The sequence below is a fragment of the Cryptomeria japonica genome, chromosome 2, assembly GCF_030272615.1.
Source record: "Cryptomeria japonica chromosome 2, Sugi_1.0, whole genome shotgun sequence".
Classification (NCBI taxonomy): Eukaryota; Viridiplantae; Streptophyta; class Pinopsida; order Cupressales; family Cupressaceae; genus Cryptomeria; species Cryptomeria japonica.
Genome location: NC_081406.1, coordinates 676,109,120 through 676,125,828, shown reverse-complemented (window position 1 = coordinate 676,125,828; position 16,709 = coordinate 676,109,120). Strand labels below are relative to the sequence as shown.

Here is a 16,709-nt window from a genome sequence, read left to right as displayed (position 1 = left end):
AAAAGGTCTGGGAATACCTTGGCACTTTAAAATCACTGATGTGCGTGTTTAAAAACATGTTAATGCTCAAAAGGTCAACACTTAGACAAAATTTAGGATCATTAAAATATCAATGTTTGCAACTTGATCCTATAACCTCAAAAACCCTAGACGACACTAGGCATGATCAAAACTCCGAGACTCAGGCACGGGAAACATAAAATTGCCCACTAAGCAGCCAAAACCCTAACCTAACAACGCAAAAAGCCGAAAAAGAGGGGGTCCCCGTTAGCAATGGGGCGATGTGTGAAAAGGTCACAACAATAGTGAATAGAATAGCAATTAGAGTAGATAAGGAGGAGAAGGCAAGAAATTGTTGCCTAAGTTGTAAATGAACTCCATTTTCATTGAAGTTATGGTGAAGTGTGTCGTTTCTTTGCAATATGCATGGTCTCTTGTTGAATCTTCGTTTTAGATGATAGATAATTAGATTGAATGAAAGAAGTTACTGAATGCACTCGTGTGGAATCCGCCTAGTCCAAACCACTAGCCTCTTACTGATTGTAAGGGCGCCCTGCGTGGTCAACTGACATAGAATGAGCTTAATCTCAAGTCGTTATGCGTCTATTGTTCATGCATTAACTTGAATGATGATCAGTGTTTGATGGTGTACGATTTGAATATATTCGAAGCATCCCTTAGAAGATCGCACTGAATTGGTGTCGGATTGTTCAACCTGATGGTGAGACCCAGCCTAGTAGGGACTCCACCTAGTTGTTCATCTATCTTCTAACATTCTAGGTCTTAGATTAGACTCTCTAAACCCTTGTACCTTTTGCTATTTCTTTATTCCTCCCGGTGAGTAGATAGGACTTGAGTTCCAGCAAATCAAACGCTCAGGAATTCAAATATAAGTCCTCTTGTGAATCCAGCATAATCACATCATACCACAAGAGCTTATCCACACGTAGAGACCCTACATATAAGAACCTTGGAATCTTCTCGAATGATCCTTGGGCGAAATCTTCAGCATTCGAGGAAACTTTGTTCAAGAGAGGATAAGATACCTTGGTATTTTATTCTATGTTTGCATGTGCATGAAAAACACATCAACAGTATGCCACCTCATGATGATGGTTAAGGACCATTGGTTAAGGACCACATGAGGCCACAGAGGACAAGGTCTTGCTATTGGGCCTAGGGTAGAGGGTACTTGGTGCAACTCATCATGTCTTCCAACTCAACCCTCGTTATGGTTGAGTTTCCATATAATTGTTGTTATTGGTTGTGTGTGTGTGTGTGTGTGTATCCTAAACCTCGAATTGGACGTATTTCATGAGTTATATCTACATTGTTGTCTAATCTCATTGAGGTTTTCAAAATATAGGTTTATCCCATCTTATTCTTAAATGAAGATTATATCCCTAGCTATATTTGCCCTTGTTTCATTTTGCATTTGTGAATTTAGGGTAAAGTAGAAGGTGATCCCAAAAAGGGGTCATTGCAATTTTATACACCACATAATCTGAAAGATATAATTTAAATATTTAAATACTATATGTATATACTTTATCAATAAAAATCTTTTTTTTATTCATAAACCGCAACCGAAGTTGCAAAGATGGAGGTCATAAGGGGGACCTCCTCCCCATTCAACATAGTCAACTTAGAAGCCATTTAAGCCAATTAAACAACTCAAGGCAACATAAGCCATATAGATGTCACTTTGGGGGATTCGAACATGGATCTCCAATATGAGAACCTTTTATGGGCTTTCCATTTGAGTACAACCCCATTGACTATTCTAATTATCAATAATTATATTAATTATAAATATTTAATATAATAAAATAATTAATATATTATATTGATATCTCTTTATGTCTTTTAGATATATGTATTTAAGATATTTATACTAGTTGTAGAGTTGTATTGTAGGATCTCTATCCCATAAATCTTAGACCTCACTTATATTTAAAAAGTTTATGGTTATATTTGTATTTAATATAATGTTTACAATTAAAATATCAATGTCATTTATATATGTAATTTTTTTTCCCTTCATTTTTTTAGACTTTATTCTATGTCAATGCTATATATATATATATATATATATATACACACACACACACACACGTATGCATGCATGATCCTTGATTTGAGGATTATTTTCCCTAAAATAAGGACAGATGAAGTCTCTCCAAAGTCCCATTCTAGAAGACGTGTCCTAGAAGATGGACTATGAAGTCCCTTACCTAGGGATATGTCAAGTGGATGTGAGAAGAAGTTTCCTGCATCCAAGTATGGGTTTCCCTCAAAATAAGTTCCTAGATTAGGCAACAAGTCCCTAATAACAATAGTTTAGAATGTGTCTTGAACTACTCGCTTCATGTATTCTTTGGCACAATAAGCAATTTTATCATCCAATTGATGGCAAAACCAAATATAAAGAAAAATATTGATAGCTCAACTAAGGATTACTTCACACAACTCAGTCATAAAGTTGGCAAATAAACAACACCTAAGGAAGATTGAAATAGAGAATATGTCTATTTTCTACATTAAGAATGGTAGAGATGGAGTCACACTACATCATGGAGTGCCTGGCTTACAACATCTGTATCAACTATCAAGTGTGCCAACAACTTGAGGGTTGGCACTTTCACTGTGTTTTTTAAGGAAGCAAATAAAACCAAAACAGAAGAATATTTTAACAAGATTCATGGTAGAAGATCCAACCTCAAGAAAGAAATGGCAATATTGTGAGCTTAACTTGACACCCCTTTTCTTAAATGGTTGTTTGTGGACAACACATTCTGAATACCCATCTATAGTTCCAAGAAATTTTTATATCTCGGACGTGAAAAAATAAATCATTCATTCTTTTCCTCTTTGAGAACTGAAACAAATTTTTAGGAGTGTTAAAAGAGCACCAAAAATTTCAGTCATACCTCAAGAGCTGTTCGACCTTTTAGGACTCTTTCTTTATCTATACCCCAAGTCAGGCACTCTGTATTACGCCTCCCTTCACGATCAGTAAAAAAGATGTCTGCATTTTCCCTACCAATCTCCAGTACCCATCTGGGTAGTGGAATGTGCACTTCATCCCCAACATTTCCTCCTCCACATTCATGAAATGACATGGATACCTGTTAACAAAACAATGGAAACTGCATCTATCAGAGAATAGTAAACATCAGTGGATTTCGATTCTGCAAATTGATTCTATTGAAGAAACATGAGTATACTATCACATGTTTAAAGCTTTATTTATAGAGTAGAAAAACCCTAGATACCGTACAAAGCAATATCCAATGCTCTTAAAGAATTAGCCAATTGAAGGCAATCCCTTGAAAGAAGAAAAACGTTGAGCTGTGCCTAAACCAAATCAAAGCACATGGATTTGTCCATAAGACTATGATATTCTAGATACCTACAAAGCAATATCTGATATACTATTTACCCACTATGATATTCTAGATACCGTACAAAGCAATATCTGATATACTGTACATGAGACTTACATATAAAGTAGAAAAATCATAGATCTGTAAAAAGCAATATCCAATGGTCTCGGAGAATTACCAATCGAAGGCAATCCCTTGAAAGGAGAAAAACATTTAGCTGTGCCTAAACAAAATCAAAGCACAGGGATTTGTGCATGAGACTGACTTCTATTTACCCACCACGTTATTCTATAAAGGATTTTACTCAGCTGAATAAACTTGGACACATTAATCTCAGATGCTTGGACGAATATTCTTGAAGAAATGTAAGACACGGTAGAAATCCTTTATACATATATTCAGAATTTTAATTTAATATGACAATGTCAATCCCTTTCAAGAGTTGTTACAGAAATGCTCTTAAGAAAGCAATTCTTCTTAAAAGACACAATTTAAAATTGTTGTTTTAATGAGACCGAATAACCACATAATTGATATTGCAGCCTCATATTTAAGTTTTTAACAGTATGTAGTACGTCTGAATTCAATATGCTTCACCTAAAAGTTCTTTTGCTACAAAGAACACATGAAAGATGAGTAAGATCTATGCCAGCTCTGGAGAGCCCAAAAATTCTTACAAAGTAGAACTCTGATACAATTGACATGTTTTTGAATCATACATTTTGTAAGATCATCTTAGATTTAGAAAATTCAAGCTTTTTCTTTCCTGATATGCACTTCTAGTCAGAAAAGATATTATAATGAACATGGGATTCTTGATAAAAATCAAAATGATGGAGAGCTTAGGTCTGAACTCTGGCGGTTGAATGTCTCCACAACACTCTTTAATGATGCCCCATTGAGAACACCTTGAGCTATGTGCATGTCATCTGTGATTCAGTTGCAACTCAGACTAGCATAATGGAAATGGACGAGATATCACATTCATACTTAAATTCTCCCTGAGAAATATCCAATGCCCTTAAGAATTAGAACCATACTTCTCCCCGAGAAAGTTCAAAACTCAGGAGAAAATCATCTTAACTGCTCTGAAGTTCATCTTGGAAGGTTCATTTTTCACTGGAAAGTGAAACGTAATATCAAATTCATGAGAAACAGTTGTGTCAGAGGCATGACCAGACTACTGAAAATGTCAGCTACACTTGGCTTACATCGATGGCCTTATCACCCTGAACCAAAACAGTAAGAAAATTTTGACTGTGACAAAAACGGTCAATAAGGTCTAAGATACTCTTTTGCAACTTGCAGATATCATAACTTTCACATACATACTCAACATGTGGCACCTTTCTTCTTAAAGAGCATGACTTTTCAAGAGGAATTTTAAGATGTAAAAAATGTTCTACTTCAGATATCTCTCTTGTGTCCTCTTTGCCTTAACAACAAAACTGGATTTACATGCTGCCAACTGAAGAAGCAAAAATCAAGAATAAATCACAATTAATCGCCATTGGGGTGAAAGATAATCCATTCAGATCGGACTGCCAAATTTTGTTGAATTGGGCACAGTTTTTGAGGCCAAATAAATCACTCTGAGTTATTTGAGAATAACTAAAGTTATTTCAATATTTGTTATATATACTCCATTTTTTCAGAGCACAGTTGCAGTTTTGGATTTTATCTAACATCAGATTGATTGGGGAACTCATCCTTCAGCTGTTATATGTTTGATTCTCATTCAATTAAGGCACAAAAAAGAGGTTAAGGCCTTTAGTGGATTTTTGTTTTTATCAAGTTTTTAAATTTAATTTCAGGGTTAGGACAGTTAAGCATTTAGGTGTACTGTGTTAAAGTTATAAACTACAAATTTTAAACCCTAATGTTTAGGGTTTTTAACATTAATCACTAACCATTCAGGTTCAAAGAGAAAACTTTCAAGATTCTACCTTGAAACCCTAGGTCTTTTAACCAAGCTCTAACTGTATTTTTTATTAATAAATTATTAAAAAATAAGTACAACTACAAAGTTCTAACTCTAACCTTAAACTATTCCTAATTTAGGTTTTTTTTTTTTTTAGTGACTCTAATCCTAACCCTAAATTATTATTTTGGTTTAGTGTTAGGATTTTTTTTATGTAGACTAACCCCAATTTCAACCCTAAAACAATAATTGGGTTTAGGATTAGGGTTAGTGAATTGTTTTAGCTTTTACAAGTAAGTTTAATGGCTGCTCCACATTTTCAAGCTGATTTCAGCTAATCATGACATGTGAAAGGGATTTTGGATGCACCTATTGCAAACTTGTGCCTAACTCCAAATTAAAATGCATTTTTTGTGGAGTTGAATGTGATAGATGCATTCACCACTTCAAATGGCATTTGCCAAAGATGTCAGAACATGATATTAGGTTTGCAAAACTGCCTTGCTAATGCTACCCATCAATCTTTGTTGTCTCTTGAGGCCTATGCAGAAAGCAAAACTAATAAGGCAAGGACAATGTTTGGATTATTGTCTATTGAGATAGAGATTGGACCTTTTGGGGAGTACAAACCTACATGAGCCTTATGCAGATTCTTCTACACTTTCACAAAAAAAAAAAAACACTTAACACAAGTTGGGGGCAATATGAGCATCTCCTTCGTACCTTTCATTGCACTTGGAGCTCAACCATCTTTGGAGAGCAGAAGATGAAAGACGAGTGTTTGCAAGTGCAAAAGTTCAAACTTCTGGTTTTACCCAGCATCCCAATCAGCATTTCCAGTTCTCTAAATTTGTATGCGATGGTTGATGTAATTGCATTTGTGGGTTCTGGCTTCAACGCCTCCTCGTATGAGAGCTTTAGGACTAATATGTAGAGATTTGATGTGTAAGATATGAATGATGCACTTGTTGAGCATACAAACAGTGGGCAAAGTACAGAGTAATGTCAAATGGTTGGACAAATAGGAGGAACTGAATATTGATTGATTTTCCTACGTTATCAAATAGCGGTATAGTTTTCCTTAGATCTATAAATGAACCCCGTAGAGTCAAACTAATAGACTCCTTTTCCCCTGTTTGATGCAAGTGATGGCTGAGATAGGGCACAACTTGTTGTCTAGTTTATCACAGACAATGTTGTCAATCATGTGGCCGCTGAGACAATTTCAATGGATAAGGATCCCACATTTTTTTCAAGCCCATACATGGCACACTACCTCAAGTTAACCTTGGAAGACATTGATGAACTTGCATAGATTAAATCTGCAGAAAAGAGAGGGCAGACAACACAAAATTTATCTAGAATCACATCAACGTACTTAGTATGATACAAAATTTCACTAATGGAAAAGAAAACTTGTCATGTTGTGACCATATTTTCCACAAAATTCCTCACGTTGTAGAACTTGTGCATGCAAAAGATAAAATTGAAAACAAATGTTTGTTTCATCTAAACAGGTCAAATCTAGCTCTGCTAGTCACGTATGATGGGACAGTTTTCATTTGTTTATTATGAGATTTTTAGATTGGATGTACAAAAAATTGTGCAAATTTCAAAGCCTTGGTTAAAGTGCTGGGGATAGTTGATGGGGAAAATCCTCCATGGGTTATTTGTACAAGGCCATGGATAGAGTAGAAGAGCCAATTAAGTGCAGGATGCACAATGAGAAGGAGAAATGCAAGTCAATATGGGAGATCATTGATGAGAGATGGGATCAGCAAACACATTGCTACTTCCATGCCATCAGATGCTATCTAAATACAGGCACTCTTTTATAGCAATTCCAAAAAAAATAAAATGTCGCAAAGGACCTCTTGAAGTGCCTTGAGAATTTTTTCACTAATGCAGGGTTGCACATGAAGCAGCAAGAAAAGGCATTCATCTCAACTATGTGTGTCATAAACTTGAGATGGAATCTAAACTCAGTAATTTGCAATCAACTTTTTCCTTTCCTCTTTTTGAGATCTTGAAATACATTATGAATAGTATATTAACAAAAATTGGTTTTGGTAAGGGCAACGGTGGAATTCTTTTTTTGCAAGGAAGCCAAATAATTATGAAGCTTTGCAATGAGCGTTTTGAGCCAGACCTGCAGTTCTTTTGCGAGTGTACTTCAATTGTTTGAATATATATACTCCATGTGGCAAGAGTCACTGTTGCAACTTGCAAATTTGCAATCGATTTAAAATTCTTGCATAGTGTGTAAACTAATGTCACAAACTTATGCCTTGATAATATTCAAGGATGATTAGCATATTGATGTTGATAAGATGATTTAGAATCAAAATGGATTGCCAATGATGTGGAGCCACTGTTTAATAATGAGGACTTGGCCATTTGAGTAAGTATTTGATGACTGTGACTACAACTGAGTGTCAACAAGCCAAGGTATTGGAGCTTCAACACTATATTTTGTAGCTTTTCAGTGGACCATAGCCTTGCAGGCTCAGTTTTGATACTTTGTAATATTACACTCTTATTAGTAAGAAACTAAGTTGTAATTGATAATCTGGGTTCTAACTTTGAAAAATGATTTTCCCTTGTTTTCTGCATATTTTAGCACTTTTTAGTTTTTCAGTTTATTCCAATCAAATCCCACGTAGTTGAATTCCAATTATAATTTTGGTTTTCGATGTCAATACCAAATCTGAGTAATGCTACTATGTTGTCAATGGTCCAACTGTAGCTACATGTTAATCTGATCATCTTCAAATAATTAATAGATTGATATGCGGTTGTTCAGATTCCCATGAATTGTGCACATTAATAGCATCTTTTGCCCATAATTCAATGAACCAGCAGGTTCAAAATTAAATCCATACAATCCCTTAGAACTTTAACCACTCAAATTTATATATCTTGAACTCTTATTTTAATCTGTCAGAATCCTACGAAACTCCTTACTTTAGAACCATTATTTTATCTTGCAATTACTCTTAAATTGCTTAATGCATCTCATCTACTACTCGCAAACATCATTTATAGATAACTCAAAATTAAGTTTAAATCAATGCTTCCATTATACAAGGAGATTTTGAAGATTCCTAACCGATTGGCTCTCCACATAAATGGAACGTATTAGATTGTATAGGCCAAAGTATCTCACTCAGTTTCTTCATTAATATCATAAGTCTATCATGCTTTATTGAGACATTATCATGAAATAAGTATCCAGTTCCCTTCCAGAAATATTACACATCATAAATAAATAGTTTGAGCATAGATTAATTTAATTTCTGCATTACAATGAGTTTTGCTGAAATACATGAAGAAGACAATATCCAGATGCATGCAATAAACATAGTTGCAGGCTGAGTTGAACATTAGTGTTGGAGAAATGAGTCACACCCAAAAATAAAAGGATCAGACACAAACTGGGCCGATAGTTTAGTGGTAGAGCATCTCAGCAGCAAATGGGAGGTCATAGGTTTGAGTACTAGCTGGTCCATGGAAAGTTTAACATGTTACTAGAGCTATGGTAGGAGCCCCAAGCACCCATAGTGTGGCTCAAGAGGGGCTGTTGAAGAAATAAATCACACTCAAACCATAAAAGGACTAGTCACAGAGGGCTAAGAGTTTGATAGTAGAGCACCCCAGCAGCAAATGGGAAGTCTCAGGTTTGAGCCCTAGATGGTCCATGGAAAGTTTAACAAATAGGACAAGGTCTTTCCAAAGGAAACAAAATTTTAGGCACTTGAACCTAGACCAGTAATGTTCTAAATAAGGAATCAAATAGAAGAACAGTGACCGACTTTAAATTTTAATATCAGAAGATTCAAAACCATTAAACCCTAGCATGCCTTGTTGCCTATACTAGAATTGTACAGCCTATTTGTTACTATCTAAATTTTTGAACTTGAGGAAAGTCTTATGTGAGGATTTTGAAGGTGATAACCTCATTAAAAACATGATTATATTCCCCAACTGAAAATATGGAAGGATGGCTTACCTGCAGTTTAAGCTTTGCTTCTTGTACGATATCGAAAAGTTCTCTGTAGCCTGACCAAACATACTTCTGTGGAGTCCGTCCTTCGACAATACCCCACCAACAGTTGACCATTATACCATCTACATTTATAGATTTCAATGTTCTCAAATCTTTCCGCAAACCTTCTGGATCAACCAACTGGCAACGATCGTTGATTATTCCCAGCTACCATTAGAACAGTTGCAAAATAAGAAGTAGAAATTGCTTTAATAAAACATCTCACAGTGAAATAGTTAAGTTATTTGAAGAGCTTTGAGCATGATGCTTCAAGAAGAACATTTATTGAACCATCCCATTTTTGGGAGCACCAACAATTGTCAATTTTGATCCAGATTTTACATATAAGGGAGCAAACCTGAGGCTAAAAGAAAAAAGAGCCAAGGCTTACAGGGAGCATCACATAAACGGGAACAAATGGCGTTCCTGCAAAATCCCTTTCTGGCTCCTTTGGAAGAAATTCTTGCACCTGTAGCCCTTGCCATAAGTAGATTCAAATGAGAACAGATTCTTTAGATGACAAAAGATATCAAGTCTAGCAACAGCTTCTTGAATAAAAAGGCATTTTGTAGAAAATTTGAAAGTCAACTGGACCATGTGTCCTTTGTGTCTTGTAACACTCAATTGTTATAGATTTAACAAAACATTTAGAGGCTTAATGTTATAAATGACATCCAGTTTATACTCCATAAATCTACACAGTATAATTATCATTAGGAGAAATAATTAGTCCCATAGGTTGTTTGTCAAATGCTTTAAACACTCTTTTTCACTGGAAAAAATCTCAAAAAGAAAGATTTTTTTATCAGACCTCATATACACCTAATGAAATGGTCTTGAACTTTTGCGTAGTGCATTATTAAAACAATCCCACTTTCTTGATAAAACAGATATAGGAAGACACTTATAGGTGATATTTCACAATAGCATATTCTTTCTTTTCCCACATCATCATAAAACCATATATGCCAAAAAAAGCACTATAACAACCTTTAGGAACTATTCACTTTAGGAGTGCCCCATTAAGAGGGACATCTTTTCAGTTTCAGGTTTCAGCACTTTATTACAACAGAATTTTCAGAGTTGACCAATAGAAAGGATTTGTCAAATATAGTAAAAGCTGCTATTAGGGATGAAAAAGTAGATTATTTTTAGCATTGATGGGAATGATTTCTGATGTATCAAGGTTAATATTCCACCCTTGAATCACTAATGTGAATCATTTTCTTCCCTAATGTTACTTGATTGCATAATGCTGTTCCTAATGCAGAAATAAGGATAAACAGTCCCTACTCTTGAATCTTCAACTATAGAACAAGCTATTAAAGAATGGAAATGCATGCAAAATGGATGATAAGAATGAGAAAACCAGTGATTTGACCTAGAGAAATCCGACTTGGGAAAAAATTCAGAAGCATAAGGTGTTGTTCCCCTCAACAATCTCAAGAGCTGCTACAATGGTTCTATAACAACCAACCCTAAATTTGTTTTTTGACACTTTGACAATAAGCAAGTTTTAAACTAACACACCATAATAAGAACCATGCTATTTCAAAATAATGCTTTGACATCAAACATAATGATACAAATTTGCACGTGAAAGTTTCATTTTAAATAACTTCTTTTACACGGCATCAACATGTATAACACGATACATTGATGGGTAACTTAAATTGGTAGGCTAATTTGATAGGTACAAGTCTGGAAATTGTCGGTGTAAATAATTATTCATCTTGGATATTATTACACCTTAAGTTTACTTAGGAAATGCATTTCATAGTAGTTTGGGTATAAGACACTTGGGTGTTTGTGCCACATTGGGATAGTGTGTGTAGGAGAATTTCTACCTTTTATGGTGTGATCTTGTTACTACTTTATCATATCCACTTATTGTGGAGTGATAATTCCACCTTCGGTGGGTGATCCACCTCATGTGGAATATTTTATTGTTTCTCCTACCTACCACACCTATTTCCTAACTACCCTTGTTTCTTATTGAGCCACATGTCATGTTTGTGTGCTCACTTATCCATACTGCCTTGCCTATATAAGCAGGCTTATATTCATTGTATATAACAACAACTATTGATGTATTGATCATTTATCTATTGATGAGAATACAGTTTATTCTTGTCTTATATTTTGTACTTTTCATTGAGCTCTTGATCTTGGCAAAATCTCACATGGTATTAGAGCCATTAGAGCGTCATTGATTCATCCTTGAGAGGCATTATTGTGACGTCAAGAGGTAGATCTGAGCAGCAACATCTTTTGGAGACGTTCTAGACTAGATTCGACCTCACCATTGCGTTCAAGTGGCCGTTTCCATGAATTTTGAGTATAAATTCGGCCTGTTTTGGTGAAAATCAAATTTGGGGCTTGGAGAAAAAATTTGCCCAATTTGGGCGGTACGGTACGGATTTTGAAAAAAAAATTATTTTCTGCAAAATCATTTTCCGCAGAATTTTTTTGAAAAACAAAAAAAAATAAAAAAATATATATTTTTTTTGCGGGGGGGTATGTTGACCCCACCCCCGCACTGACCGTGTCGCAGAAAGTACAGGTGTCGTACCTGCTGTCCTCCGTTCCACGCCGAACCTCCCTACGTTGCTGTTTGTAGCCGTTCTCCAATGCCGCCCGTTTGCACCACCTTCGGCGGCTCCTGCTGTTGCCGTCTTACCGTGACCCTGCTGTTGCCGGCGATCACTACCTGTCGGCTACCCCGACTCTGGCACCAACAGTCTTTCTGGCCGTCAGCACCTTGCACCTCCGTCGTTGCCGCGCTATGGGCCCCTCCGACCGACGTCACTCCCGCCTTCCGGCTCCGTCCTTGCTTGTCGACACCAGCCCTGCCTTCTGTCGGCCGCCGACTTCCTTTAGGCGGACCTCGAGAACCCTTCCGCCACCTCGGCATCCACGTGGGCACCGCCACGTCATCAGCAGCCCTTGCCACGAGGACACTGCCACGACACCGACCTGCACAGTTAGCAGCCCAGTTGGTTGCCACATCATCACTCCTCGTGGACCACCGCCTGCCAACTACACCGACTCTGGCACCGGCGACTCCCTACCAGCACCGACAGTCTTCCTGGCCGCCGACACCCTACACCTTCGTCACCTTCGTCGTTGCCGCGCTATGGGCCCCTCCAGCTAGCATCACTCCCACCTTCCGGCTCCCTGCCGGCTCCGTCCCTGCCACCTGCTGGCGCCTTCCTGCCAGCCGTCGACTTCCTTCAGGCAGACCTCGGGAACCCTTCCGCCACCTCGGCATCCACGTGGGCATCGTCACGTCATCAACAACCCCTGCCAGGAGGATACTGCCACAAGGACACCGCCACGACACTGACCTACACAGTCAGCAGCCCAGTTGGCTGCCACATCATCACGCCTCATGGACCTCTGTAGTCAGTTGACCGTACTTGCCACGTCATCGTCGTACGACACATAGCATTTTCTGATTGCGTCGCATTAGCAGTCTAACTGTACAGACGCCCAGTCAACAGGGAGGTGAAGTTTTTGCGACGGTCATACGACCGTCAAATTTAACCTCATGAATTGCTGGCGTCATCATTTTAAAAAAAATTTGCAGCCCCCCTCCATTGAGCTTTTTGATTTTGTAGTTCAACTTCAAATGGCCATATCTTGCTCATTTTTGCTCCTTTTTGGGCACAATTTTTTTTAAATAGGTTAGAATTTCGTGTACTTTCTTGTGGTGGCATTACTTTCTGATTTTGATAGACAGATTTTTCAGAAATCTCAATTTTTGGTGACTGTACCTATCCAATCCCCGTTTCTACAACTTCCAGGACTCCGTTTGGGCTCATACAAACTCCTTTTCAGGTGCCGTTTTTTTTTAAAGTGCATAATTTTTTGTCTACTCTCATAATATGCTATCATTTTGCAGTGATTATGGATAGAAATCGTACTTTCAGCATATGGTCTTTTTTTGGCCAATTTGGCACTTTTATTGCATATATCTATCTTGCTGGTCTTTTGCATTGTAGTTCTCAGCCTATTGGGGCAATTGTAAAACAAAATCAGAAGTCCACCTTGCCATTGTTTGCAAGTGGCCTATTGTACATGCACTACATATAAAGTGCCAAAATCATCCTTTTTTTTGGGGGGGGGGGGGGTACTTTGATTGATTGAATTTGGAGGGGGTGTCTCTTGTGCTTTTGTGCTCTTGTGTTCCTTCCTTTTTTGCTGCTATGGGTTCTCCTAAGTTTCCTCTCTTAACTCCTCATAATTATGCTACTTGGAAAATTGATGCATGGAGTAAACTTATGGAAAAAGGACTAACTCATTACATTGATGGAACTATTGTTGCTCCCGCTGATCCTAAGGCTGATCCTGTTGGTCACTTGGATTGGCTCACTAAAAATATCATGGCAATTGGTACCTTAAGAAAGTATGTATCAAAGGATTTCATTTTTCATATTGAGAAATGTACTCTAATCAAAGATGTTTGGCAAAAGTTTCAAGACTTGTATGGTCAAGTTGACGAGATTAGGGGATATCAGATGGATAGTGATCTCACCATTTTAGATCTCAAGAACTTTGATACTATACAAGATTATGTCACTATGGCAAAAGAGTTGAGGGCACAACTCAAGGATTGTGGCATTGATAAGAAGGATACTCAATTGATCTTCAACTTGATGGGCAAACTTCCACAAGAATATGCAACATTTGTTTCTAGTTTCCAAACCCATAGGATGACAATGGGTTCAAGCTACACAATGCCTACATTTGATACTTTTGCCGAAATGTTGATGATGGAACAAACTAAGTTGATAAGCATGGGCATTCTTAAGACTTCTAAGTCTCAAGCATATGTGGCAAATCAAGGGAACAAAGGAAATCAAGGAAAGGACAACTCAAACAAGAAGTGGCAATCAAAGCCTAAGGACAAAGCATCACCTTCTCCACAACAAGGAGATTCATCCTCTTTCAAGAGTCTTTCAAGAGGGTCAATTCACCAAAGAGGGAGAGACCTACTTGTGCCTATTGTAAAAAGTTTGGTCATGAGGAGCGTCGTTGCCATTCTAAGAAGATTGATGAGCTCACACATATCTTCAAAAAGCACAACATTGATTTGCCTAATGCCTACAAGAAGGGTGATTCATCAACTTCAACTTCCTCACATTCAAAAGGGAAAGGGCAAGCATTCCTGGCTTCTACAAGTGGGAAGACTCACTCTTTTGGGATAAGAAAAGGAAAAGCTCTTTGTGCTACTACAAGTCATGATTCAGGGAGATGGCTTCTAGATTCAGGGGGTTCTTATCATATGGCATCTTCGCAGTCTATGTTCTCTTCATTTGAGCCTTGCACCATGCCGCGGATTTTGATGGGCAATCATACATACATGGATGTGATTGGGAAAGGATCCATTGCCATTGGGGATAACTCCTTCAATGATGTGTTGTGTGTACCCCACTTGACAAACAATCTCCTTTCCATCTATCAAATCACACATGGGACAACTAAGAGAATTGTGGAGTTCACACCTAAGTCAGTTTTCATTAGTGACTTGGAGACTAGAGCTATCATTGCGACTGGGGTGGTTGATCATGCATCTCATTTATACTCCTTTTCAGATTTTTGTTGATGATGATGATTTCACATATGATGATTCTACACATGATGATCACACTTCTTGTGATGATTCAGATTTTGAGAACTTTGGGTACTTGAACTTGGGGATTCTCACATGTGACCTCGTTCTTGAGCCTTGTGTTTCATCTCCTATTGATATCACATCACGTATTGCACCTGATGATGCAGATAGTACGACGATTTTGCCTTCTTGTGATTCAGTGCAGTAGGATATATCTTGTCTTCTAGCTTTAGTTTCATGAGATGAGTACTTGACAGACATTACAGGTTTGTTTGTGGAATCCTACATTGCAGATTTGGGAGACATCATTGATGATATTCATCTTCTCTTTGATGAAGATGATCCTCCTTCGATTGTTGTGAGGGGACACTCTGACCCCCTTGTTCATTCTCTACATGATCATTCTTTCGAGGTTGACATGATTGTGGATACTTATGTACAACAGTTGGAGGAGGTCTCTTTATGCTTAGAGGAGACATGTGAGTCTTTGGGACATGTTCTACATCCATCTCCACTAGATCTTGGAGTGCCTTTTTCAGCAGTGTGGAGCAGTTCACCACCTTTGGAGGGGATAACTTTCAGCATCGACATGGGGACACTTGATCAGTTTTCAGAGACTTCATTCATCATGAGTTTTTTTCATACATCTTCCCTTCATGATTGGGGAGACTTCATGGATACACCTTTGGTTTTGTTTCTTCCTAAGGGGAGGAATGTTGTTTGACGTTCATGGAGCAGTTTCTTCATACATCATCAAGCTTCTATCATTGGTGCATATTCTACATTGAGAGGGGGCTTCCTAGCTTCTCTTCTTCTCTCATATGGGGGGGACTTTTTCCTCACATGGGGTTTTGTTCCTCACATGTTTCTATGAGAGTTTTCTTGTATAGCTTTCATCTCTCTTTTGGGGGAGGTTTTTTTCCCATTAGGTTTTTCTCTTTTCCCCGCTTTGTGAGAGATTTCATTGCATTGATTTGCATGCATTTGCATTTGTACACGGGTACCTAACATGGCTTTGTAGCTGGGACCCATCTTGCATTGCTTAGTTGCATTGTAGACTTAAGTGTATTCCCCTAAGTTACACTTAAGGGGGGGTGTTGGTGTAAATAATTATTCATCTTGGATATTATTACACCTTACTTAAGTTTACTTAGGAAATGCATTTCATAGTAGTTTGGGTATGAGACACTTGGGTGTTTGTGCCACATTGGGATAGTGTGTGTAGGAGAATTTCCACCTTTTATGGTGTGATCTTGTTACTACTTTATCATATCCACTTATTGTGGAGTGATAATTCCACCTTCGGTGGGTGATCCACCTCATGTGGAATATTGTATTGTTTCTCCTACCTACCACACCTATTTCCTACCTACCCTTGTTTCTTATTGAGCCACATGTCATGTTTGTGTGCTCACTTATCCATATTGCCTTGCCTATATAAGCAGACTCATATTCATTGTATGTAACAACAACTATTGATGCATTGATCATTTATCTATTGATGAGAATACAGTTTATTCTTGTCTTATATTTTGTCTCTCTATTTTGTACTTTTCATTGAGCTCTTGATCTTGGCAAAATCTCATAGAAATCACAATGTAGACTGCTATATGAAGCACGGCAGATCTGTTACAGCAGAGAATACTGTCACTGGACAACTGTTAACATGCAGCAGGTCATACCAGCCATATAAACTCATGTAGCATATCACCTTCCTTCATGCTCAGCTCCCCAGAAACA

The 16,709-nt window shown here is 37.7% G+C and overlaps 1 protein-coding gene across 3 annotated transcripts in view; it reads right to left on the bottom strand.

Annotated features, from left to right (window-relative positions):
- LOC131060599 (beta-amylase 2, chloroplastic) overlaps positions 1-16,709 on the bottom strand; it is a 110,968-nt gene that overhangs the window by 54,300 nt on the left and 39,959 nt on the right. For 2 of the 3 annotated variants that reach the window (XM_057993895.2, XM_057993892.2), the window contains exons 3-5: positions 9,744-9,821; positions 9,317-9,520; positions 2,931-3,128 (exon numbers count right to left, since the gene is read on the bottom strand). In XM_057993895.2, coding sequence (XP_057849878.1) covers positions 2,931-3,128; positions 9,317-9,520; positions 9,744-9,821 — 480 coding nt within the window. The remainder of the gene's footprint in view (positions 1-2,930; positions 3,129-9,316; positions 9,521-9,743; positions 9,822-16,709) is intronic. The other variant, XM_057993894.2, reaches the window with a different exon arrangement.